Below are 26,786 nucleotides of genomic sequence, written 5' to 3' on the forward strand. Positions count from 1 at the left end.
CTGAGAGGAAACCCGCTCCACCCTGCTACAGCGCAGCCGGGAGGTGTTCTTACTTTTGGCTCTCTTCTACAGGCTGCAGAAACTCAGACTGCCCCTTGTTCTCCGCACTGACAGAGCACACAACTGCTGTCAGGCAGGACAGCAAGCAGGGCGCATTCCAGCGGAGCCCAGTCTTTGCCAAGGACACTGCTTCATGAATAAGATAAATGTGACATCATCACTCCATCTGCTCGTATACACAAGGCAGTACTCAGTACAAGGCATTAGTTTGGGCAAGGCGCCACAGACGCATGTTTTGCTTTTTTGCTTCATGAAATTTGGAATAACTCAGCGGAATACCGCAAAGTAAAACTTTGCGAGTTCCGCCCAGGCCTAGTTAGAAGGGAAGAGACAAACCTTAATTGTACAGAAACTTACACTGTATTCCTTGTGTTTCAGAGGTAAAGGAACCATTCCACTGTGAACAAATGAGAATTGTGGAACAGTGCTGCACATTCCAGGCATGCAATGGGGCACATCAATGCTGATGGGCACATCTTGGCAATGTGGCAAGTTTGCTTACACTCAGCTCATCCCCAGATGGCGTGCACTCTGCTCCCTCATCACAATACACACCCCAACCCTGGTCATTCCAGGACAACATCTGTTCGAGTTGCACCAGCACCCGCTAAGGAAGAAGACGACTGCATCAGGCTTGAGAAAAAGAACTGCTGATTATTTTATCTGGGCTCTGTACAAGGACAATCCAGAAGAATTCAGGGCCTCATTTACCACAAAATGACGCAGCGTGGAGCTGCAAGCCATTTTGCTGCACTGAGCGGAGTTATTTTAAAAGCACAGGGATGTGTTCTATTAACAACAATACAACTCATCCGTGTGCTTTCCTGCGCTGGCGCATGATTGGCTGCCAAGCGCCAGCGCATACACCATTACGTCATGTTGCAAGGGTGCCTGCATTGCGGGGATCATTGTTTCTGTGCAAGAAGGGACACCATTCTGCACAAAAGCAATTATCATTGGCATTTTTCTCTTTCTAAGCGTGATGCAGAATGCGCATGCATAGAAAGAGGGAAAAAAAGAGGAGAAATAAAAGTATTTCTTTTCGATGTGCCACTCCTACGCCTCCCCTGGGGAGGCGTAGGATTCTGATATATTCCCAGCTTTACACAAAATAATGTAAATCTGGGAATGTATTAGGTTCCATGGATGTTGCATGGAACACCCACAGCAACTCCCATGGAACGCCCCTTTCACGCCGCAGAGCAGGGTGACTTTACATGGCCTTATAAATATGGACAAGACCATTGGGCTGCGGGTGCATCAAAAAAGTAACGCACCAGCAGTGCAAGGGTCTTGTAAATGAGGCCCTCAGACTGTTTTCGACACACAAATCAACGCAGGAGGGTCCATACCCTTCTTCACAGTGGAGACGAAAGCGAATGCCCACAGGTTAACGATAATTAGGTGAGAGAGGCTCAAGATGATGAATAGCTTAGCCTTAATGCGATCACGGAAGAACTGGGAGAAATTCGCCTCATGGTGATCCAACATTGATATGTTTTGACAGCAATGGAGGGAGGAGTGTATGCCATGGTCGGTGTGCCCGCTGCATGTTTTTTGTAGGTAATGACCTTGATAGCGGGACAGTGACTCTTGCATTCAATCATTGCACCATTTATAAAGAGGCAAGAGTGAAGAGGGAGGTGTCCTTGGGCAGGCATGAAATGGTTTCCCTTGCTCCCGTGGTGGCTGACCTGACTGTGAACATCACTGTTGCCCATTTTCATATGTTCATTTTTCTTGTGTGGTTTCCTGCAATTGGGGGTTTCCTGCTGTAAAAATGCTTTCCTCAAACTATGTAGAATGCAAGTAACTAGGAAAGAAGTAAAAGTCAAAACTGAAGAACAACATGCCCCCATTAATGTGATTGTCATGAAGTATAGGTTAGATAATGTAGTTGAAAATTCAACTAGAAGGGGGAATGTTGATATTGATCAAATCAATGCCAATGCTTATAATGATACACTAGCATATACTAATGAAATCGCATCGCTATACTCAAATTCGCTCATCATGAACTCTCCATCACCTCGACTCTGACATATGTGGTCAGTCAGGCTCTGCAACTTAGGCCTGAGGTAAATGATGAAAGGTCACAGGTGGGATGGCACGTAGCCGGCAGACAAATGCACAAACAGGAAGGTCAGGTCCAACGCCTCTTGTCCTTTGTTTTTTCACTGTGAATTCATATTAGAGAACCATGACTTTTTCAAACAGCTCTATACAAGAGTTCGATGTACTACCAATTTTTTTAGCATTGAAGAATGAGCAGGCATCACAACAGACCCTATGATATTTTTCATAGCTTCTTTTTACTTGGATATATTCTCCAAATTTTGCTTGAGCCATGCACGCTCCAAGCTCCAAGTTCCTGTCAATGCATTGAAAGTGTGCCATACAGCTTTGTCACAATAACAAAGCTTTACAGCACACTTTCAATTTAATTTCTCATTAAAAACAAAAAGTTGGAATTTCTTTATAAAACTAGAAAAAGCAATCACCCCTTTGCCATGAGAGTTTTCTTCCACGGCATGAGGGTGATTTATATGTTTTTCTTTTCACTTACTGCCATGTTCTGGATGGTGGTAAGCAAAAGAATAAACTTGCAATTTGTTTACCAACTGTTAGTAGGGTGGGTGGACAAATGGCAAAATTCTGAGCATATATCAGTAGCATAAACGGAGTAGTCTCCAAGCTGACTTGCTGAAGGTATGCCTGACTCTAAATGAGGTGGGTGGCATGTCTGTACTATTAATACGGTACTCTGTCACCTTTCAAACAGAGTACCATTTCTGATGCTTTCTAAATCAGGCCCTGTGTCACCACCACTAACTGCTAAAATCCTATTTTCTGTTCACTTAATGTAACCTACTCTGCATTTTTCATATAAACCTGAAAAAAGCAAGGATTTTCTCCATTGTAAGATGGATAGTCTCTTGTTACTTTTGTATTCCACAATGGGTGGCATCTTCTCCTAGAGAGTCAAGGTCAAGTTAGGTTGTAAGTCCATGTTTTGACTACTATTACCTTTACTTCACTTTCTTTACTTCTTCCTACTGTTACTTACCCTACCTGTACTTAACACTGAAATTACCATCACTTCACCGTTTACTATGTTTACTTATACGTCATCCATATTCCTGAACCTTTCCATGATGATTAACATTTGCAATGTCTTTTTTTAAATGCAATTACAGTCAGTTTACATAATAGTAATTTTAAGTTGTATAATTAAAATAATGTTTCTCTATTCAAACACTAACCCTTAATCCCCAACCCTAATTTATATGAATTTTTTTTTTTTTTAATAAACTAACACTCTCCCATAAGCCTAAACCTATTTTTCATTAAATCTAATACAAACATTAGACAGTGATATATTATTGTAACCCTAATGCCAATCCTTACATTACACTTTATTTGTTATAATAATGCATTTCAGAATACATTACTTTGTATATAATTAATTTAATTTTCACCCTAGATTAAAATGATGACACAAATTATTCTGACTTTAATACGGACACTAAGATTATTTCTTGAGTATCTTTCCAGCATATGTTTTGCTGGTGTATTATGCAAGGAAGGCTATAGGGCAACACCACGTGCGAAAAATACTACGCATTGGATGGCCTATGCAATTAGAAACATCCATGAGTATTGCAGAGGTATGTTAATAAATATTTTAATGAGGTTTCTAGAGTTTTGAAGATAGCTGCTTATCATCCTGGACGTTTTAATCTTCCAATGAGTCTACTAATGTGAACATATATATACATTACTCATTGCATTCTTAGCCCTATGCATCTACTTCCACCATACAACTAATTCACCAACCACATTCTCCTTCAATGAGTCTTCTTTTAGATGTTAAGATGTGAAACTAAAGTAATGGGAGCCAGCAGGCCAGCTCGGATAGACTGGTCCACACAAACATCTGGATTTACAACCAAATTGTTAACATTAGGGAGAATACTTTCTTTTCTTTCTCTATTTCTCTTTCTTTGCCTTTTTCTATCCTTTCTTGTCTTTTTCTAGATATTTCCCTCTTTATCTTTTTTTTCTCCTTTTTTCCTTTAATTTTTTCTCTTTCACTTTGTTTGTTCCTTATCTTTTTCTCTTTCTCTTTTATTCTTACTTTCTCTCTTTCTTTCTCTCTTTTTTCTTTAGTTTTCGTTTGTGACATGGCCACAGCCACAAAGGCAGCAGAGTGCTTCAGACACAACAACAATATACAAAATACCAAAGTGAAACCAGAACAGTGGATTGAGGAATGGAGATTGTTATTCCTTAGATGTAATTTAAATGAGTTGTCTTTTGGATATTTTCTGAAGGCTAGTGAATTGAAATTTTGTCTGACTTCTTCTGGCGAGTGATTCCAAATATCTTGGTACTTGGCAAGTCAAGGCCTGCTTGAGAGGGTTTGATTTTTTGATGTTAGAAATTTCCAATAGGAGAATGGATTTACCTACAAAGCCTCATTCTCCTCCCATGATGTGGAGTATATTTCTGTGGTAGACCGGGTCACAGAGCATTTTTATGGTGCAGGCCATTCTAAAGCTTACTATGGCTTTGAGGTAGAGCCAGTGGAGTTCTCTAAGAATAGGAGTGATTAGCTTCCCCTTTTTGATGCCTTTGACAAGGCAGCTAGTTCAAGAAAATCCTTCAGAGGGCTGGAAGACTTTTGCGAGGAAAGCCAATAGGTCAGTGGTACTGTCAAAGTATCATAAAACTAAGGGGCTTATTAGGATTGCGGAGGGACTGGAGTCTGTCCGCCATCCTGGTGTAAACCGGGACCGTCCACCATGCATGGGGTGGTCCCGCATACCCGATCAGGATGCGACCGCCACCATGGCAGTCTGATCTTGATTTTTAACATTGCGGCGGGTGCTGCTGACAGCAGCACCCACCACGATGTCCAAATGACATGTGCATTTCACAGTACTACGTGGCAGGCACCACAAGGTGCCTGCCAGGTAGTGCTCTAATCTGTAGGAGGGTACCATGGGTACCCCCCAAGTGCTCCTTGACCTCCCCCAACACAAGGGGGGCTGGCAACAGGCCCCCGTAACTAATCTCCTCGATGCCGCCATGGAAAGGCCTGCATTTGCAATCATCCTAATTTGGTGGATGGTGCCTGCTAGGCACCGCCACCATTTAGGGCTATGGTATCCATCCACAAGGCAATCTGCAAGATTTCTTTTGGCGGACCCGTGGCGGACGATCTTTAAGTCCGCTTCGGTCTGAGCGCGATTCCCTACGCCATTGTAATGTGGCGGGGGAAATCGCGGTACGATTGCGGAAGGACCGCCACCGCATGGCTGCGGTGACGGGCCTTCCGCAATCGTAATTGGCCCCTAAGTGTGTACATCACCCCTAAAGTAAGAGAAATGGATAGTAGGCCTGACTTTCATAAGCTGGAAGAGTTGAAAGAGGCAGATTTAGCCAATTGTGATAAGTGAAGTAACAAAGTAATGTTTGTCCAAAGATTAAACGAGGAGGAGTTCCTTGATGATGTCATTTATGGGATATGCTTAAAGACGAGTAGAGCAAGCCACATTTTTTCAGCTTTAGGAGGTTCTCTATGGTAGCAGAGGTGGAACTGTTTTTGCAAGTTTGAATTTTAAGACAAACGAGTTTCAGAAATACTCTCAAAGTTGCCTTGTTTGAAAGAATGGAAATTCTCATGTAAAGTTGGGTATCATCAGCTTATTGATGTATGGTGATTCACTCTTCTGAAACTGACTGAACTGAGGCTCTGTGTGGAGATCCAGTAGAAAGGGAGAGAGGCTTGATTAACTCTAAACTTGACTATTAATAAAGGCGATCTGAATGAATGCACTATGCAAGAATGTAAGCAATATAGATGGTCTCAGTAGACGGTGATCTGAAGGAATGTCCTAGACGAGCTACCTAGATACTTGGTTGAACACTAGTTTCAGAGTTCAGTTCTTCATATGAACAAAAATAGTGCAAAACAGCATTTGTTCTCCACAAATGTATTCCACTTACCCGCTGCTGTTATGACAGTAACAGAAACATAGATGCTGCGATCAACAAGTTCATTAATGTCTTTAAAATTATCTATCAACATCTGTCTGGTCAGTTTTGCTTTTCCGCTGCCATCTTGTATCTGCAACGACATGATACAGTGCAGATATGGTGAAGGAACTATGGTCACATGTAGTAGCTGCAAGACTGTGTAAATGTAAGTGTAAACATATCTAAGGAAATCAAAATAATACAGATTGAGAAAGAGCATAAGTGGTGTCTCTGCATTATTATTACAAGAACTGACAAAATATGTGTGGACAACCAGATAACATGATTTTCTATTGAGGACTTTACCGTGATTCTTTGAAGGGATTTTGGCATGCTTCTCTTATCATCCTCAAACTTTACCCCGAAAACAACAAAGGCATCACCCTCTACTGGCTTCCCATACAGATACCTGTTGGAAGAGAAGAGTGTTCAGTTTATCCACAAAAGTATTCATCATGTAGTTCAGCGACACACTGGATATAAATTGTAATAAATAGGAAAGTTTAAGGTGACAGCAGGCTTCAAAGTGGAATTGGTCACACTTTAACTATATTTTGGTGTAATAAGTAAGTCAAAAGCTTGCCGAGCATGTGAATGCTTGGAGGAGTCTTGGTGCAAGCATCAAAAAGACAGTCAACAAAAACAGAGACCTATTTGGGAGAGAGTGAGAAGAGCCAAGTTTTTAGCATTTTCCTGAATTGTAGCACATTTGACTGGGATCTTTCTTGGAAGGACAGGGAGTTTGTTAATTTACTGGCAGAATAGGAGAAACTCCTACCACCCCATTGGGCTTTATTAGTTTTGTGGATGATCACCAGCTTAGCTAAGCTGGACAGAATGTTGCGGCTGGGCACATGCCAGCAAAGATCTTTTAGAAGTATTTAAGGCCAGCCTTATGTAGGAAAGTGGGTTTCTGTTACAGTAACCCCCCACTTTTTGCCAGACTACTGATGCACTTTTGCTTGGTGTGCCCTGGGTCCCTGCCAATCAGGTTCCCAGGGCCTGTGTTCTTTCCCCAAAACAAACCCAATTGGCATCTCTGGCCACAGGTCAGCCCCTGGTAACTGGTACCACAGGTATCCAGGGCACTGTGACCAGAGAATGCCTCTAAGGGCTTCAGCACTTATTGTGCCACCCTTAGAGATCCTGTACCACTACACTCACACACTGCCTTTGCAGACTGAGTGTTTTGGTGCAAAACAAAGTGAAAAGTCGACATGGCACACATCCCTGTGTGCCATGTCTACAAAGCACTGCTCTGGCCTTGGTCAGCCACCCCTCCAGCTGGGTGCACTATGCCAGTGGTGAGGGCACGGGGGCATGAGCCCTGTGCCCCTACAGTGCCCAAGTCCATTCTTGGGCATTGTAAGTGCAGCGTTGCCATTAAGAGTATATGGTGCTGGGAGTTTGTCATTACGAACTCCACAGCACCATAATGGCTACACTAAAAACTGGGAAGTTTGGTATCAAACTTCTCAGCACATTAAACCCACACTGATGCCAGTGTGGGATTTAATGTAAAATGCACAACAGAGGGCATCTTAGAGATGCCCCCTGAAACTCGACCAACTTCTAGTGACCTGACTGAGTGGCTGCTTAGGCTGCCACCAACAGACATGTTTCTGGACCCCTGTGTCGAGAGCTGCTGCTCTGGGGGGCCTGAAACAATGCACATCCTGGGACGAGGTGCCAAGCCTCCTCCCCCAGGATGGGCAGGGTTCACGAAGGAGAAGCTTCAAAGGCATGCCGCCTTTGTGAGCCTCTCCAGACCATTTTCTGCTTTCAGCAACTGGTCCCCACTGGTTCTACCCCCCACTTTGGGTGGGAGAACTGGCGGGAAAAACAAGCAAGGAAGGGAGGTGTGCCCACCTCTGCCAACTCCACCCCGCAGGTGGGGGAGGCGAGGTGAAGCCACAACCTTGAGTCCCCTCCATCTTGAGGATGAGGGGACCCAGCCAACCAGGGACAGGCTCCTGCCCTCCTCCCACTGGAAAGTGGCAGAATAGGGGGTGTTCCCACCCCAGGGAAGGGACCCATTGGTCCCTGACCTTTACCGACCTGTAACACCCCTAAATCTTGTATTTAGGGGGCACCCTGAACCTTGCTTCCTCAGATCCAGAAACGACAAGAAAGAAGATAAGAAGAAGGACAGAAGAGACGTGCAGAGCTGACAAAAGGACGACGCCCATTGACTTGGCCCCAGCCCTACAGGCCTGTCTCCCCTCGAACCTGCTCCTGCGAAATCCCGGTGTGTCCTGCCGCCAGCAACCTCAAAAACCCCGGAGGACCTGACTGCCTTCACTTCAAAGGCTGAATCTCCCGTGAACACCGGACTTGTTCAAACTGCAGCTTCTGGCTCCGGCTGGATACCGCAAATCCAGCCCACTCTACACCAGCCGCACCCGGCCCGAGCCCGAGTGGAAAAACACCCCCCGAGGAGGTCACCCCGGCGATCCTGACCCGAGATCCGATGACTCCTGACCTGCCTCAAGCCTCCAGACGATGCCTGCAGTCTCAATCCAGAGGATCTCCTCTACCACGACCAGAGCGGGTAAGAAAATCCGACCCTAAAAGGCACCCCTGCACCCGACGCCCCACGGCCTTGTGTGCCCAAACCAACACTGCCTAACCAACCCACGACATCCTAACTTACCCCTCGAAGTGGTGGTCACACCCAGAAGATCCTCGTCCCTGAGCCTGAAGTTTTTCTTCAAACCGGAGGTTCTCCGTAGAAAACAACAGGGCGCCCGACGTCGAAACAGCATTCTGCACCCGGCTGCCCCAGTGCCACTGAGGGTGCACTTTTTGTGCCTACTTGTTTCCCCATTTGCCCTGAGCTAAAGTCCAGGAGCTTTTCTCCCACAACCCCGTGGCCTGCTTGCCAGCAGCCACCAACCGGAGACCTCCTATCCTCCATAGAATAACATTGGGACTCAACACACTGGACCCGGCCGCCCTAGTGCCGCTGAGGGTGCAACAACAGTGCATCCCTGACCCTGGGGGACCCCTGAGTCTAACCCCAGAACCTTAACTCCCACAGTCGAATACTTACCTAAGAATCGATAACCTGTTTTTCCTCCATAGGATAACATTGACACTTTTTCCTGAAAAAAGTGTGGAGTTTTAAAAACTAAAGAAATGCTTTCAAATTGTACGATTTAACCAAAACTTTTACTAACCTGTTTACAGGAAATGTCCCAGTGCTGCATCCAGGCATACAGCACTGAGTAAGAAAAGTAATCCAAAAGTAACTTACCTGTCATTTTACTGAAAATCCAATTGAAGTCTATGTACTCTATTTACACGTGATTGCATTTCCCTGAAACAATACTGTAAGTCAACCAAAGTGCATTTACAATTGCAATACAACTGTATAACATTTAGCATTTATTGCTGCAATTTATTTATTGCTTACCTGTGCCAGGCTTGCTTGGTTCTAGAAATAAAATACCTAAAAGAATATTTTTATACAAAAACAATTGGCCTAAAGTTCAGTTCTTGAGTGTGTGAATTCATTTGCTGACTGAGTGTGTACATAAAATGCTTAACACTGTCCTCTGATATTGCTTACTGCTCGTCCACTCTACCACAAACAGAGAGTAAGGTTCTATCTAACTTTAACCTCTGTCTACCTCTGGGGACACTTGGACTCTATACACACTATACCTCATTTTGGTGTAGTTTATATAGAGCCAGTTTCTTACACCTTATGAAGAGCTTTATGGATCGAGAAAAGAGCTTAGAATGTAATACTCTCACTGACTGGCAGCAGGTGGAGGCTAAAGATGATTTTGGAGAATGGACTGAATTTTGGAATTTTCATTAGAAGCCGGGCTGCTGCGTTTTGAAGGGATTGAAGTTTTTGCAGCAGGTGCTGCTGGATGCCAACGTACAGTGAGCTGCAGTAGTCTATACTTGAGATGATAAGTGCAATTATTATCATTTTCTGCAAATCTGGGGGGATAAAGGGAAATATTTTTTTCTGGATTCTGAGCAGAATCAAACAGGAGGATATTACCTGACTAATTTGGTTATCATGCAAGTACTTTTTTAAATATCAATTTTGACAGGTAAGTAAAATGTTGACTTGAATGCATCTTTATCCAGCAACCTTTCCTATTGGGAAAAAGGCATATGTTGCATACAAATATTTACGGTTGGTTTCTGGGGTTCTCCTTGGGGACCTAGGTTCGTAGGAGGCCAGGGTGCAAAGTACTACTAGCACTTACCCGTTATCTGCCCTGGGGAGTCCGGTTGCAGAGGTGCTGGTTGGGTTGGTAGTTTTGCACGCTATGCCGGTGGAAAGAAGGGGGGGCACCTAAAACCAGGCAGCAGAGGGGGATTTGGGGACAAGTCCCGGAGCTCCAACGGGAGGCTTGGGTCACAAGGGTCCTGAGAGTGATGGAGCGGGTAGTACAAACATTTTGTATACCCCCCCATTCTGTATGTTCAAACTAATTAGAATAATCTATTAATTATAATATTATTAATGTGTTTGTGTGGAGTTTAACCAACATTACTAATGTGTGAAACATACGTGGGATTTGCATTTTGCATGGCTAAAATAATTTGTAATTAACCGCTGTATGCATACTAATATTAGAAAAATAAGAATATTGCATGATATATGTTGCTTTTGTGACGTTATAGTATGTTGCACCAGATTACATCAATGGGTGAATATGAACGTTTTAAATGTCACCATATGCTAGATAATTACAAGCACATAGGGGAATTAGTGAGGGTTTAACATTTTATTCATTATTTCTATGCTTAAATTACCTTTTTGTGTTTATTTCGCTTAAGTTATCCTTTGGGCCTAAAGACAAGATGGCCGCCTGACACACTCGACGCGATGGCCACCATTCCACGAGGTTTCAGACCAAGTGCGCCTGCGCCAATCACACATTCCAGTAGCCTCGAGATGACCCAAGACTCTATGTACCCAAACAAGGCCACGGTGGGAAGACAGCCAAATAAATTTAACAAAGGACAGACACAAAATCCAGAAACATCATGGATGATGTCATGACATTTGGACTGTGTGAAATCAAAATTGACGATCTCAACCAACCAATCAAAAGAGCCGCATTATATATATTTAGATAAAATTATTGATTAACTAGAAAATGTGTTTGGTTGTTTATTGAAAGGGAGTAGATCAGGAAATTTGAGTATGCTTTAGCTGGACTAAATCATCAAACTCAAAACAACTAATTTGATTCATCGATTACTTGGGAGGAGTATCTTAATGTTAGGGATTATGATGTGTAGTGATAAAGGTATTAGGGTTTAGAAGTGTAAATAATTTCTCTCTATAGGTTATAAGGAATTCCTTTCATGTCAGCGCTTGGAACACTCATCTCTCCTGTAAGTGCAGACCAGCAAAACGAAGTGCGAATGTTCGGTGTTATGGGCCCCACCAAATGATTGTAGGAGTGAATGTGTTAATGTGATATTTGGTCTGTGACGAAGGGAGGATATTAGGTACGGGGTTTTGTCCTGATTCCCGTTACCCAGGTTTCCGCGCTGCATCAGTTTTTCTGGTAGCAGGATGATGGTTATTATTGTTTGATTTGGTGATTATTGCTTGTAAATTGTTTATTGATTATTGATTATTGATTGATATTGGTTTATGTATTAACACTCTATGTTGAGTCGCGTTGAGTTTTATGTTGTTTGCACGGCTTCTGGGATGTAGGAAGTCGGAAGTTTGTAACGATTCCGTAGTAGAGCAGAGGTAAGTGCTGCTTTCAGGAAAGACGGAATTGTTGTTGCCCTGTATGCACACAGGGAAAACGTGTGACGATTGAAGTTGCACGACACATTGTCTGGGTTCGATTCGATAACATCGTCGTGTGTTGCCATTAGGGACATTTTCTGTATGAGAGAAGTGTGTGCATGATAGCGAAGGTCACCTGTGAAATTTCGGTCTTAGGTACCAGGAGTCCAGAAGGTACTCTGATAATGCTTATCACTGGAAAGGTAGTAGGTGCTCCCTTAACTTACTAGAAGGATAAAGTAGACGGAAGTGCTACTTTGTCAACAAGTGTCATAATTCTGTAGTAGGACAGACTGTTCGCTGTTCTCGGGAAAGACAGAATTCTGTGTGAACGTACTACATTTTCTGTGTGAAAGTGCGTGAATGAAAAGGCATTCCGGTTAATTGCGAAACTCTGGTTTTTTTTCTCAGGAGCATTGGGTCTCCAACTAGGTGTCTTAATTCTGGAGAAACAGTTAGCTGATGCTTGTTAGAAGGGTAGGGTAGAGGGATGTGCTACTTTATCAACGGAAGTAACGATTCCGTAGTAGGGCAGAGGTAAGCGCTGCTCTTGGGAAAGACGGAATTCTTGTGAGAAAGGTCTTTTGACTGTTCTTTGGTTAGCGAAGCGGACAATGGGGCCGTTTTTATGTCGTTACTAATAAATTAATAAATTTGAAGAACGTAAAAAGCTTACCGAGAGAATTTTGTAAAGGAGGGGCAATAGAAGCAGAAGTAAGAGCAGTGGCTGCTGACGTCAGAAAGACCGCGCTGGAATTGGCCAGTCAGCTAGAAACGTAGGCGCTCCTGATAGGTGCGTTAGTGTGCGCCACGCTAGGAGTGGAGAATTACAGGGTGACGTAGACGCTCCGGATTGGTGCGTTAGTGTGAGTCGCGCTACGATTGGTTAAAAAACAACAGTACAGTCGTAAGGAGAGACTAGCGGTTCACGAAAGATAGGAAAATGTATTACAATCCACCTGAAAAGGAGAAAAAGTCCTGGTTTGGGAAAATCAAGAAGTGGTTTAAAAAGGACAAACCGATTGTGACTAGGGAAGGACAGTTGCTTCCTCCACCGAAAACACCTGCATCCTTCATGGTTTCGAAATACGGATATCATACTTGTATTTGGTTAGACAATTGGGTAAAGTACACCATGGATGACGGAGTCTTGGCATTTCCAGAGCATGGTTCGTTCAATTTAGCAGTTTTGAGAAATTTGAGAGAAAGAATGATGAACCTAGAACCAAGACCTAGACCAACACAGTTTGAGGCATTGATCGAATGGGAAGATGAGATGCATGACAGAGAAAGACAGAGGAGTGGCAGAAGATATAAGTACATGTTTGGCAGATATGGGCATGACACTCATGATGATAGAATGAGAATGTGGCGGAATGCGAGTATGACTGAAGGTCTGTTTCCTGTGAGAACTGCTGAAGAAGTTGGAGGTAGAAAATGTACAGAAAAAGACATAATGTTGAATCAAGAGGGTATGGAATGAATGAATTGGAGGATGATGTTCTTGATGACATGTTTTATAAAAATCCACCTCCGTATCAACCAGAATCTGAGATGTTGACAACAAGTGCCCCAATGAGAGAAACTTTGCAAATTATTAAGACTGAACCAGTTCCCCAAGAATTTGGGAAAAATAATGCCGTCAGAGAGACAGAGAAATAATCAGATGATAAAATGAGTGGTGAAAATTCGGCAGAATTAGCAAAAACAACTTTAGAATTAACTGAACAGATAAGAGAATTAACTAAAAATTTAGAAGCTGTAACTGTTCCAGTGACTATAGGCCCTGTAATGCCTATTTTTGATAAACAAAAAGATAGTGAACATTGTTTAACAGTTTCTTATAATAGCAATAAACAGATTGTGAAGCCAAAACAGAGCCTAAATGAAAATTCATGGAGACAGACAATGAGTATGACCGAACCAAATGTTTCGAGTAACCCATTTATAGCCCCAAATATAGCAGAAAGACATACAATGACAATGGAATCAATATTGGAGACACAAAGGGATTCAGAACGGAGTAATGTAGAGAAACCAGTAGTTCCATCTTCAGAAGAATTGAGCGAATGGTTGAGAAGCTTGCAGAGAATAGACAAAGAATCCCAATCAATAGATGTGGCCAAATTACGAATGGTACTGGAAGAGTTAATAGAAGGAACTATCCCCACAGAGAAACTAAAGACTTATCAGGATGAGGAATTACTGTTTTTAATGCAAAAGTGTGACATGGAAAGCGAAAAATGTGCATGAAAGATTAGAAGAAGTAACAAATGAGATGGGAATAGATATTGAAAAGGTGAAGGCTCTGCAAAAACCATATCGAATAGATTTTACAGAAAAAGATATTAAAAATCTGAATACCACAGGATGAATAAGTCAGATTAAGGAAATAATTATCTTGTTGAGAAAATGGGGAGATGTGGATAAATGGAGAAGTAGATGGTATCGAAAGCAAGATGATGCCTCAGAAAAAACATTTGCAGCGTTCCCTGCGAGAGAAAAAGAAAAGGTAGTGACAGAATGTCCCATGAGAGAGATTCCAGGAGGAGGACATGTACATGTTCCATGGACTAGACAAGATATTTTGTCATTTACGAATGATTTCCCTCGACTACGCGAAAAGCCTGTCGAGTGGTATAGGCAAGTGGACAGATTTGTGAAGTTATCTAAAGTATTGCGGATTGATCTGAATAGTCTATTTGACATAATAGTACCAGCAGATTTATGGACAGAGTGTAAACTCATGATAAATTGGCCAACACAGGAATACCCTAGGGATCCAAAAACAGGAGCTCCTGACCCAGAGGTTATGAGGAAATATGAACAGGTTATTGCCTTTTTGAAAAATAAAGTACCACCTAAAGAAACAGATTGGGTGAAAATAGACAGAACTCATCAGGAAAGCAAAGAGTCGGTACATGCGTATTATGAAAGGTTGATTTTGGCCTTTAAACAGTTCAGTGGTGGTGAAAATTTGAGTGAAAAGGATTTAAGTCATTTTGTATACAGATTTGTATATGGTCTACGCCCAGAGATTAGCGAGATGATCAAACAACATACTGTAGATTGGCAAAATAAGAAAATAAATGAAGTATTGAGGCATGCAAAATATTTCAGTGATGAGATTGAAGCAAAACAGCGAAAATTAAAAGAGAAGGCTCTGTGGGCACAAGTAAAAGTAGCAGAGAGGCAGGAAGCTCAGTTAGCGGAACAAGCGAATAATACAGGCCCCAGACAAAAATTCATTCCTGGGAAAGGTAAGGGAAATTTCAACATAGAAGAAGCTAAAAAGAAATTCCAGTGTCATAATTGCGGTAGAGTAGGGCATTGGAAATCTGAGTGTAAATTTCCCCCAAGTACTAACAATGAAAATGCATCATTGAATGCACAGGTGCAGATGAGGTGAGTGGTCAACCGCAGCGACAGCAGCAGGTTGTTACCCAACAGAATCAGGTGCCAAAACCGCCTTTTCCACAGAGCAAAAACTCACAGAAATACAGTAATGAGACAGGATTCTACAACAAAGAACAGGTAACTAAGCTGCCGCGTGCTAGCGCTATTTCGCAGTATTGGCTACAACGCGATGAGAGTGATTCAGAAGAAGGTTATTGATGGTGCCGAAGGGAGGAAGAAGAGTGCGTACTCGGCGCAACTTTAGAAGTAGACCAGACAGGCTCATTTGTGGATGGGAAGATAAATAACCAAAGTATTACTTTCCTAGTCAATACTGGTGCTACTCGATCAATTGTTAGGTCAGCTGATGTTAAGAATCTTCCTCTCTCGGATGAAACGATCCAAGTAGTTGGTGTATCTAACAGATAGATTAAAACCTACCTTACAGAACCAGTGAAAGTTAGCATAGGAAATTTTCAGAAATGCACCGCTTTGTCGTGTGCGATACAAGTCCTGTGAATTTGTTAGGTAGGGATTTGCTGTGTAAAATGAATTGCACTATATTCTGTACCCCTGATGGGATAGCTATTGAAACTCCTGATGAAGACGTGTTGTATAAAATGACTATGGCAAACAGGGAGAATGAGGTTACTGAAGCTTATGCTATATTTAACCCTGATGAATTACCTAAAGAATTGAAACAGTCCGCGACAGCAGAAGTTTGGGATTACACAGGAGAGGATGTGGGACTAATGAGAAATGTAGATCCAGTAAAAATAACATTGAAAGAAGGAGTAAGCTATCCAAATGTCCCTCAATATAAATTGACACCTGAAATAATTGAAGGGGTTACTCCTGTGATTGAAAAGATGATAAAACAAGGCACTCTGAGAGAAATAATGAGTAGTCCATGTAATTCACCGATTATGGGACTGAAAAAGCCTAATGGGAAGTTCAGGATAGTCCAAGATTTGAGAAAGATAAACAAGATTGTTGTATCTGGCTGTCCCATTGTACCAAATCCATCTGTGATGTTGTATCAGATTCCCCATGATGCAGAATGGTATACAGTGATTGATCTATGCCATGCTTTCTTTTCCATCCAATTGCACCATGACAGCCAGCAGATTTTTGCATTTCGTTTTGACGAACGTATTTTGGCTTGGTGCCGAATTCCACAGGGGTATACAGAAAGTCCCTCAATATTTAATCAGATATTGAAGAAATCCTTAGAGAATTTAGAAATGCCCGAAAATTCTGTGTTAGTTCAATACATCGACGACCTTCTTGTGGCATCGAAAACCATTGAAGCATGTGAAATAGACACCATAGCCTTGCTGAATCATCTGGCTGATGGTGGACTTAAAGTGTCACCATCAAATTACAATTTTGCAAGAAAGAAGTGCAGTATTTAGGCCATAATATTGAAAAAGGACTGAGAAAGATAACAATAGACAGAATCAGGATCATAAAAGGAATGAGAGTCCCCATGACCCAAAGAGAGGTGAGAATGTTTCTTGGAATGGTTGGATATTGTCGTCAGTGGATTAGCAACTTCTCTTTGATTGGAAAACCTTTGGTACGTTTGACAAGAAGTGATGTGAGAGATCCCAATGATTTGAACAAAGAGGAATTGGCAGCTTTTAATCGTTTGAGAGATGGGTTGTGTGAAGCACCTGCATTAGGTATGCCTGATTATGAAAAGGAGTTTGAGTTGTACTGTAGTGAGAGAAATGGATGTGCACTTTCTGTATTAATACAGAGGCATGGAAAACTGAGGAGACCAATTGCATATTTTTCATCAATGCTGGACCCAGTGGCAGTAGCTTTACCTGGGTGTTTGAAAGCAGTAGCTGCTACCTGTCGGAGTTTGGAACAGAGTGAAGGGATTGTGATGGGATACCCTGTGAAAGTGTTTGTACCTCATGACGTGGCAATCCTTTTAACAAGGAGTCGCACTCAATACATGACACATAGTCGGCTGACTAAGTATGAGAAAGTCATATTAGGTGAAACGAATGTGAGTCTTGTGAGATGCTTGAACATGAATCCTTCAACGTTATTGCCTGACGCTGAGAATGTGGAAGTCAGGGATGAAGCAGATCACGATTGTCTGGATGTACTTGATTTCTGTACCAAACCACGTCCTGACATAAAAGATGTACCATTGCCAGAAAGTGATTTTGTGATGTTTGTGGATGGTTCTTGTCTGAGAACAGATGATGGGACGTTAAGTGCAGCATATGCAGTGTGTATGGTTGCAGCTGTGATGGAAGCATCCTACTTGAAAGGAGTAAGATCGGCCCAGGTAGCTGAACTTGTTGCTTTAACCAGAGCATGTAAGCTTGGGAAGAGTGTGAGAGTGACTGTGATAACTGACAGTCAGTATGGATTTGGTGTGGTGTATGATTTTGGCCAGAAATGGCTACAGAGAGGATTTTTGACATCGAGTGGCACTCCCATTAAGAATGTTGAGGTGGTTGGAAAATTGCTTGAGGGATACAGCTGCCTAGGCAATTTGCAGTTGTGAAGTGTGCTGCCCACAGCCAGACTGGCGATTATATCGCCATCGGAAATAAGTACGCCAGTGATATGGCTAAATACTGTGCACGTAATCAGAATTCAGTCAATAGGGCGAAGGAGAGAGAAGTGACTTCTTGCACCTTAATGTTTACTAACATTGTAGGTACCTGGGAAGAAGTAAGACAATTGCAGGAAGAAGCAGGAGATGAGGAAATGAGGCAGTGGGTAAAAGCAGGATGTGTACCAAGGGAGAAGGATCATGTATGGGTCTATCGGGATGGAAGACCAGTTATGCCTGATAGCATGATGTCTGCCATGGCACGGATATATCGTGGTCAAGGACACATAGGGAGAGATGCTATGATCAGGTCGTTTAAGCAGACCTGGTATAATGCAAAATTTAGACTTGTAGCAGAGAGTCTTTGTCAGAGATGCCTAATATGTCAGCAATACAACCCTGGAAGAAAGACAGTGGTGAGCCTAGGAACAATAGGTCGAGAAGGAGGGCCTTTTACCAGAATGCAAGTGGATTTAATTGAGATGCCTCCCTGTAACAGGTTGAGGTATGTTCTAGTTATGGTCTGTTTGTTTTCTAGATGGGTGGAAGCTTTCCCAACAAGGAGAAATGATGGAATAACAGTGGCAAAATTACTTTTGAGGGAATTTATCCCTAGATTCGGATTCCCAGTAACAATTGAATCAGACCGAGGAAGACATTTCCATAATGAGATCATAAAATTGATTTGTGAAGCATTGAGTGTACAGCAAAAACTACATTGTGCATACTGCCCAGAGGCTTCTGGTGTGGTGGAACAGATGAATGGTACTTTCAAAAACAGGATAGGGAAAATGTGTTTAGCCACAGGTATGAAGTGGCCTGATTTCTTGCCTCTGGTACTCATGACTATTAGATCAATTCCAGACAGAACTACAGGGTTGAGCCCCCATGAAATCATCATGGGTAGGGTGATGCGACATGTGTTCATACCAGTCAACAAGCTGATGCCTATAACTGATGACATGGTGTTGGATTACTGTAAAAGCCTGGCTGACGCAGTTCATTCTGTGTTTCATCAGGTTGGAGCGGATGCCACCACCCTTGAAAAGAAGCAAGCCCATGATCTGAGCCCAGGGTACTGGGTAAGAATAAAAGTACACAGAAGAAGAAACTGTTTGGTTCCAAGGTGGGGAAAACCACGACAAGTTATCTTGACCACAACAACGGCTGTAAAGTGTGCCGGACTGAAAAATTGGATTCATGCAAGTCACACATTGAGAATTCCAAATCCAGTGGATAGCACAGAAAAGGAGTATTTTGATGAATCAGAATCCAGTACTGAATCAGATGACGAAGACACAAAAACAAAAGAAAACCCTGAAAGGGGGGAATCAGAGCCAAGTCTAACTTTTATTCCCAGACGTGTTTCCCTGAGAAGAAGGTTACAGATTTCTGATACCAGCTCAGATTCAGACACTGAACAAGGAACTCAATGTTCTAGAAAAAGACAAGGAAAAGACAAAGAAAAAGACAGTGAAGAGACAATTAAAGAAATTGCTGGAAGAGAAGTTCCGGATGAAAGATTGAGAGAAATTCCACCTGAAATAACTCATTTAGAAGGACAGGTGCCAGATACAGAGAGAAAGGGAAAGATTTTTGCGGAAGTCCCCCGACGAGGTGTAGGGAACTCCAACATCCAGTTAGAAGTAGGGACAAGTAGTCAGCAGGAAGATTGCGTGCCGGAGATTCGAGGAGGGACAGAAGTAGGGAAAACAAAAGAAGTGGTGGAAAAAGAAGCTGTTGAAAGTAAAAAGCAAGTTGAAACAGAGTCAGAAGAAAGCGAAGACGAGGTACCTGAAGGTCGAGTTCTAAGAAAGAGAGCTTGGAGAACTGAAAAGAATGATAAAGGAAGTAAACTGAAAAGAGCAGCAAAAGACGACGTTTGGCCGAATAGAATAAAAAGACTGAGATATTGACTGACACGAGTAAATTCACCAAGAGCTGAACAAGTGAATGAAGTAACGAGTCTAGAGAGATCGAGAGACGAAGAAAAGGTTGTGATTAAAGAAAGCAAAAGAACGAGGAAACCTAACCAGAAGTATAAGTTGCCAGAATGGACGTATGTGGCCCTGCCTGAAGTAAAAGAAGAGGTGGATAGCCTAGGAAATCCAGAGGTGATCATACCAGAAGTGGTTGAGGAGGACGAAGAATCGGAAATCCTGAGAGTTATCTTGTCCGATATTGGAGAAGAAGCAGATGTTCAGGACATTCTGTATTCAGATCACGAAGGAAAGGTTAAAGATGATGAGATGCCAAACTGAATGAGGCAAGGAAGCTGCTAATGGAAAAACAATAAATACGGTGAAAAAGACAAAAACTGGTAGAACCAAGTAGGTGCTTAGAGCCTTGGGTTAGAAAAACTAGTTGTGAAGTAGAAGAGGCTAAGTCAAAAGACACTGTCCAGTTTAACAAAAATGGCAAACACAGATAGTAGCAAAAGTAGATGTATATTTTTGAAAAGATGGTGTAAAATGTGTTGTTGTTGTACAGGATTACTAATGTTTCTATGGAGTATACTTGCTCTCATGATCTCATTTAAGGTTACTATAGATACGATAGAAGGACACAGTGAAAACAAAACTAATATAGAAAAGATTCAAAAGGTAGTTAAGACTAGAAGAGATAAAAGCTATTTACATAAAGACAGGTTTATAACTGAATTATCTAATAATGTATTTTCGAAATTATTGTATGAATATGTAAAGACAATGGAAGTAAGGGACTGCTACGTTTGCATGCAGGTTACCTGCATCTGTATCGGAGGGAGTGACTTATCACCACCTTCCAGTAACTTATGGAATAACATGTAGTGTAATAGCTAGTTTATTTGATCAAATAGGAAAATTAGAGTATTATTTTTCAGATGTAGATAACATATTTTCACAAGTACCATCAATTAACAAGCTAAACAAGGTAAAACCTGCAAAGGTATTAGGTGAATTTTTCTTGGAAACTAAAGAACTAACATTAGAATATATATTTAAAAACAATTTGACTTGTAGTTTAAAGAAAGAAGAAAAGACATTTTTGGATATGGTTGAAGAAAGGAGATTGAAAATGCAAAGAAAGGCATCTGAAGGAAAAATGGAGAAAACAGTCTGGGATGTAGAAATGGAAAAACACTTGAAAGGAGAAGCTAGTCCAAGTATGGCTTTAGATTGGCCTCAGAAAGGGAAATTGTGTATTAGAAGGAATCAAACTGCATATGACAATTATTTTGTAGGTAATAGTGACTGCCATGATACATACCGAATCATGGGTGGATGGGGATTTAAAGGTGGAAAAGTTCCAGTTTTTCCTGGATTGTACTTTATTTGCGGGAACAATGCGTATTATCGTTTGCCAGACCATTGGTATGGCACATGTTATGTGGGCTTGGTTTTCCCGAAGATTTTTCATATGGGAAGAGGCGAAGATGGTGTACATAACTTAGGTAGCTATTTAGCACGTAGGAAGAGAGAATCTTGGTCAGAAATTGTGGGTGATATCTTTGGAGCATTGATACTAGCAGTGGGAATATCTCTGAATGCAAATAAAATTAGAAGGCTTTCAACAGTAGTGGATCGCTTGTCAACAAGCACCGCGGGAGGATTCTTATTGGTAAACACTGAAATGGTTGCCATGCGTGCCATGGTAATGCAAAATCGACTTGCCCTTGATATTTTATTGGCTAAAGAGTGTGGAGTCTGTGGAATGCTGAAAGTTCAACATTGTTGTACTGTAGCTTTCGCCCAGTTCAAGCAATGGACTCCCCTTGAGCGAAGTGGGGTGAAATGATGGAGCAGTAGGTGAGGTGTCTCTGCTACTAACTGTCTCTTGATTCTTTACTGATTCTCTCCTTTTCTTCTAATTTTCTGATTCTTATATCCATACATATATATTTCTACATATATATATATTTGCTTTGATTGTGTATTTTAATCGGTTATTTGATATGTGAGAGTCTGCCATGATCAATATATATTCGGCCTGCCCGTGATTGAAGTATTGTGTTAATAAATGTATATATTCCATATGTTTGAATTCGTCTTTTCCTTGAAGCAGGAGGTGTGGACTCTTCTTGGCCAAGTATTCTGTTGTAGAAGGATGGGTGAATTCCCTTCTAGCAGGTAATTGTGTTATAGGAAGTTGTTCTACTCCTGGCAAGTGATGCGCAAAGTACCTTGGTATATTGTTTTCTTGCCTTGCCTTTGGGGGAGTATTGAAAGTTTGCCCACCTTAGGAAGTGCTGTGTATATGTTATATTCCATAAGTTTGGAACTGATATTCTCTCCCTGGGAAAGTGACGGTACATACCTTGGTCCAGGGGAGATCTAAGTTTGGCATTACATTTTTGGCGTAGTCGGTTGCAGGATGTGAACGTTGATTTAAAAGGGGAAGAAACATTTTTTTAGAAATTGAAAGCTATGCTCTGTGGCCTTCCCAAATACACCCTGGCTCCACTAAGGGCATCACGGAATACTGCGGCCAGACGGGTCACAGGTACCAAACGAAATGAGCACATATCCCCAGTCCTAAAATCTCTCAAATGATTACCCTACGAAGCTCGAATTCAGTTAAAGATTGCCGTTCTGACGCACAAAGATCTGCATTTCAAAACTCCCAGGTACCTAGAGCAAAATCTTGAATTATCTTGTGATGGGAGAGCCTCAAGAAGCGCTTACACTTTCCTCCTGAAACCACTCATCCTTAGCAAAAAGAGAACTTTTCACCAAGCCTTCTCTGGCGCGGCCCCAAAGATATGGAACTCTCTTCCACCGGAAGTATGCAGAATCTCCTCAACGACTGCTTTCAAACTGGAAGCCAAAAGATTCCTAATGGACAAATTCCTACCCTAATCTGGGCTAGGTCCAATTGCTCGAAATCATTGATCCTATAACCACTGTTCCATCATGTGATGCTGATCTTCTTTACCACATTGTGTGCCCCCCTCGTAGCCCGCTATATACCTGTTTTTTGTGTCACTCTCCTTTGTGTCATTTGTTTGTGACTCATGCGATTATTCATGTTGTGTATTCTCACTTGATGTAGCTATTGGGTTTCTGACCTTCCTTCCACCCTTTTGTAAAGCGCTCTGAAAACCTTTGGGTTCTTGTTCGCGCTATATAAAACTTTATAAATAAATAAAATAAATAAACCTATGTTTTAATGCCAGGAGAGCCAGCTTGGGGAAATGCACAAATCACACAATGTGTCCTGTGTATACTAGGCAATGAAAACTGTTGTATTGACTCACGTTCTGTAGTGAATCAGCCACTTTTGTGGTCTGACACCCTATGATGACCCTCAACCACCACCATTCTGTACTGACTTAAGTGTGTTATGTTACCTTAGCCTTAATGTAGGATGGGTTTGCATATGCCTGCTTTTCTTCTGTCTTTTAGTGGAATAGTCTTTCCAAGAATAGAAGGTATGGGATGTTGAGGTGCAGTCTTGTGGGTGGTGGTGCACACATGTGCTCAATGTTGTATACTGAGGGATTAAGTGTATAATGTTATTTGGGTTAGGTGAATTATGACTTTGACCTATCGGCTTTGACGTGGTCTAATGTCATTCTGCCTTCTGACTTTACCTTGCTTCAAACTTTTCTATGTGCACAGTGGTGCTTGTAAGTTGTGTGGATGAGAATTATAGGTGCTCCTTTGACATGGTCTCATGTCATCTTGCTTTTCAATTCCATCCTGCTTTGGGCCTTTGTGTGCATGGCTTAACTAACTCTGAAGCCATTTTCTGTGCCTGCACGAAGCTGTAAAGTGGGGAGGGCATGGTCTGCTCTTTCCTCCTGTTTTTCGCATTTTACTGAAGGTAGTACCTTCTTGGGTAAAATCTTATTTCCATTAACTTGTGTGATTTTTGTAGTATTAATATTAAGATTAGGATGTCTATGTAGCAAAAGAAAGAAAATCCAGAAAAAGTAAAAAAGAGAAAATTTGAGGAGAAAAGATAAGAAACAAGAGAGGGAAATTGAAGAAATAGAATTAGAAGAAGTCAAGGAGAATATGTATAAGATAGCGAAAAGAGAAGAGACTGGGGAAACTGAGTTATGAGTAAAAGCAAGAACTCACTCCCATTCCATAAAAAGAAATACAACATTTTAATGGTGTGGTGATATAATCACCAAAGGGGGGATTGATGGAGTGGGTAGTACAAAAATTGTGTATACCCCCCCATTCTGCATGTTCAAACTAATTAGAATAATCTATTAATTATAATTTTATTAATGTGTTTGCGTGGAGTTTAACCAACATTACTAATGTATGAAACATACGTGGGATTTGCATTTTGCATGGCTAAAATAATTTGTAATTAACCGCTGTATGCATACTAATATTAGAAAAATAAGAATATTGCATGATATATGTTGCTTTTGTGACGTTATAGTATGTTGCACCAGATGACATCAATGGGTGAATATGAACGCTTTAAATGTCACCATATGCTAGATAATTACAAGCACATAGGGGAATTAGTGAGGGTTTAACATTTTATTCATTATTTCTATGTTTTAATGACCTTTTTGTGTTTATTTCGCTTAAGTTATCCTTTGGGCCTAAAGACAAGATGGCCGCCTGACACACTCGACGCGATGGCCACCATTCCATGAGGTTTCAGACCAAGTGCGCCTGCGCCAATCGCACATTCCAGTAGCCTCGAGATGATCCCAGACTCTATTTACCCAAGCAAGGCCACGGTGGGAAGACAGCCAAATAAATTTAACAAAGGATTGACACAAAATCCGGAAACATCATGGATGATGTCATGACATTTAGACTGTGTGAAATCAAAATGGACGATCTCAACCAACCAATCGAAAGAGCCCAAATCAAGAAAATGTTACATTTTGTCATTACTTATATTATAAAAGACGATAGAATAGAGAGGGAAGGCGCTGTTGCTGAATGGCATACTTCCATGCTGACGGAGACAATGGTGACGCGACAAGACAGCTGTATTCCTGAATCTTTGACAGACTGAATCGCTGCCCAATTTCTTGATGAACTGAAGACTCTTTTTAAATTGATGGGCATTGATCGATGCATGCACGTTTCTGGTCCTTGACCCAATCTTTGGGACTGTAGCGTGCTGCATGAAAAACTTTCGATTTCTGACGAACTGACGACCAAATTTGATGACTTAGAAGACGACTGATAGCCAGATTAGGTAAATATGGTGTTCTGTGATGTGCGTAATGATTGAAAAACTTACTAGATGGAACTAAAATCCTTGCATTATTTAGATAAACAAAATTATTGATTAACCAGAAAATGCGTTTGGTTGTTTGTTGAAAGGGAGTAGATCAGGCAATTTGAGTATGCTTTAGCTGGACTAAACCATTAAACTCAAAAAAACTAATTTGATTTATCGATTACGTGGGAGGAGTATCTTAATGTTAGGGATTATGATGTGTAGTGATAAAGGTATTAGGGTTTAGAAGTGTAAAAAATTTCTCTCTATAGGTTATAAGGTATTCCGTTCATGTCAGCGCTTGGAACACTCATCTCTCCTGTAAGTGCAGACAAGCAAAACGAAGTGCGAATGTTTGGTGTTATGGGCCCCACCAAATGATTGTAGGAGTGAATGTGTTATTAGGTACGGGGTTTTGTCCTGATTCCCATTACCCAGGTTTCCGCGCTGCATCAGGAGCATCGGGCACAGCCAGTTCATCAGTACCCTACCTGGTGCGCTCGGGTGCAGAGTGGATAGGTCAGCTGGGCTTTATGCTTCCAAGGTCCTTGCGGTTGTCTGTCTTGCAGGTTGAGGGTGCAGAATTCAGTACAGCTGGGCCACTCTGGAAGTGGGTCTCTGCGGTGCTGACATCCCTTGATGGGTGCTCGGTCTCGATGTAGCGGGAGTCTGGACTGGACTCTCATGGGCTTTGTTTGCTGCAAGGGGTCTGGCACCCCAGGTATTGGTGCCGTGCGGCACTGGTCCTCTCTCTTGCTGGGGGGAAAGATCTGACCATCAGGAGCACAGGTACTTCTTGTTGGGGGGCTGCTGTGTTGGGCTGACCAGGGAACGGTGACATGGTAACCAGACTCTATTTCTTTTGTGCCTGCAGACTGCAGGAGAGTAGCGCCTCTACTCCAAAGGAGATTGCTGGCAATTTGCAAAGGGCTGGCTACCGGTGTTCTGTGTAGTTGCTCAGTTGCAGACTGAGTCACTGGGTCATGATTTTCGAGACTAGTGCAGGCAGGCAGGGTTTGATGCCAAACGTCCACAGCAGTCTTCAGTTATCATTGTTTTGAGGCTCTTCTTTGTCCTCTTCTTCTGTATCCGTTGAATCTGAATTCCTGGCATCAGGGGTGCCTCCTAAATACTCAATTTAGGAGTGTTAAAGGTATTAACAGGTAATAGCCAATTGACTCCTTACCTTAAGTGTGTCTACATCTTCTATATGATCACTTCCTGTAGAAAGCGGGCATAACCCTGACCGAGTGAGCCTAATTCCACCAAAATCAAGATGGCAGAATTCTAAGTTTTGTGCTCATATCGGGCAGCCCACCTTAGTGGTGAAACTAGCCAGATGGGGAACACACCTCCTGCCTAGCAAATTTTCTGGCCTGTCTTGGTGCCAAATGGGCCCGGTACATGGGGTGGCATTTCCCCTGTCTGGGGAAGCCTTGGGTCGCATAGCAAAGGCGGCAAAGCCCTTTGAAGCTTCCTGCATTGATATGCCGATCACTTAGCCACCTTGTTTGAAGGAGGTGACAAAATATCTGGACGAAGCAGGCATTGTTTTTGCACTCAGAGATCATGGGCTCTTACTTGCATGGGGTTAGAAACATGTTTGTGGTGGCAGGCTGGTCTACACCAGTCAGTAGGTTTTCAGGGGCCACCTCTAAGGTGCCCTCTGGGTGCATGTATTAATAAATATATCCCCGGAATCCGCAGAAGTCCACAAACACCCAGCAGACTTCACGCTGA

At 42.1% G+C, this 26,786-nt stretch overlaps 1 protein-coding gene across 1 annotated transcript in view; it reads right to left on the reverse strand.

Moving 5' to 3' along the window:
- Positions 1–26,786, reverse strand: part of LOC146833096 (A.superbus venom factor 1-like) — a 663,114-nt gene that overhangs the window by 391,213 nt on the left and 245,115 nt on the right. The window contains exons 8-9 of the mRNA XM_085600729.1: positions 6,409–6,511; positions 6,073–6,193 (exon numbers count right to left, since the gene is read on the reverse strand). Of these exons, the coding sequence (XP_085456855.1) occupies positions 6,073–6,193; positions 6,409–6,511 (224 nt within the window). The remainder of the gene's footprint in view (positions 1–6,072; positions 6,194–6,408; positions 6,512–26,786) is intronic.

Source organism: Triturus cristatus, chromosome 4_2 (genome assembly GCF_964204655.1).
Source record: "Triturus cristatus chromosome 4_2, aTriCri1.1, whole genome shotgun sequence".
NCBI classification, from domain to species: domain Eukaryota; kingdom Metazoa; phylum Chordata; class Amphibia; order Caudata; family Salamandridae; genus Triturus; species Triturus cristatus.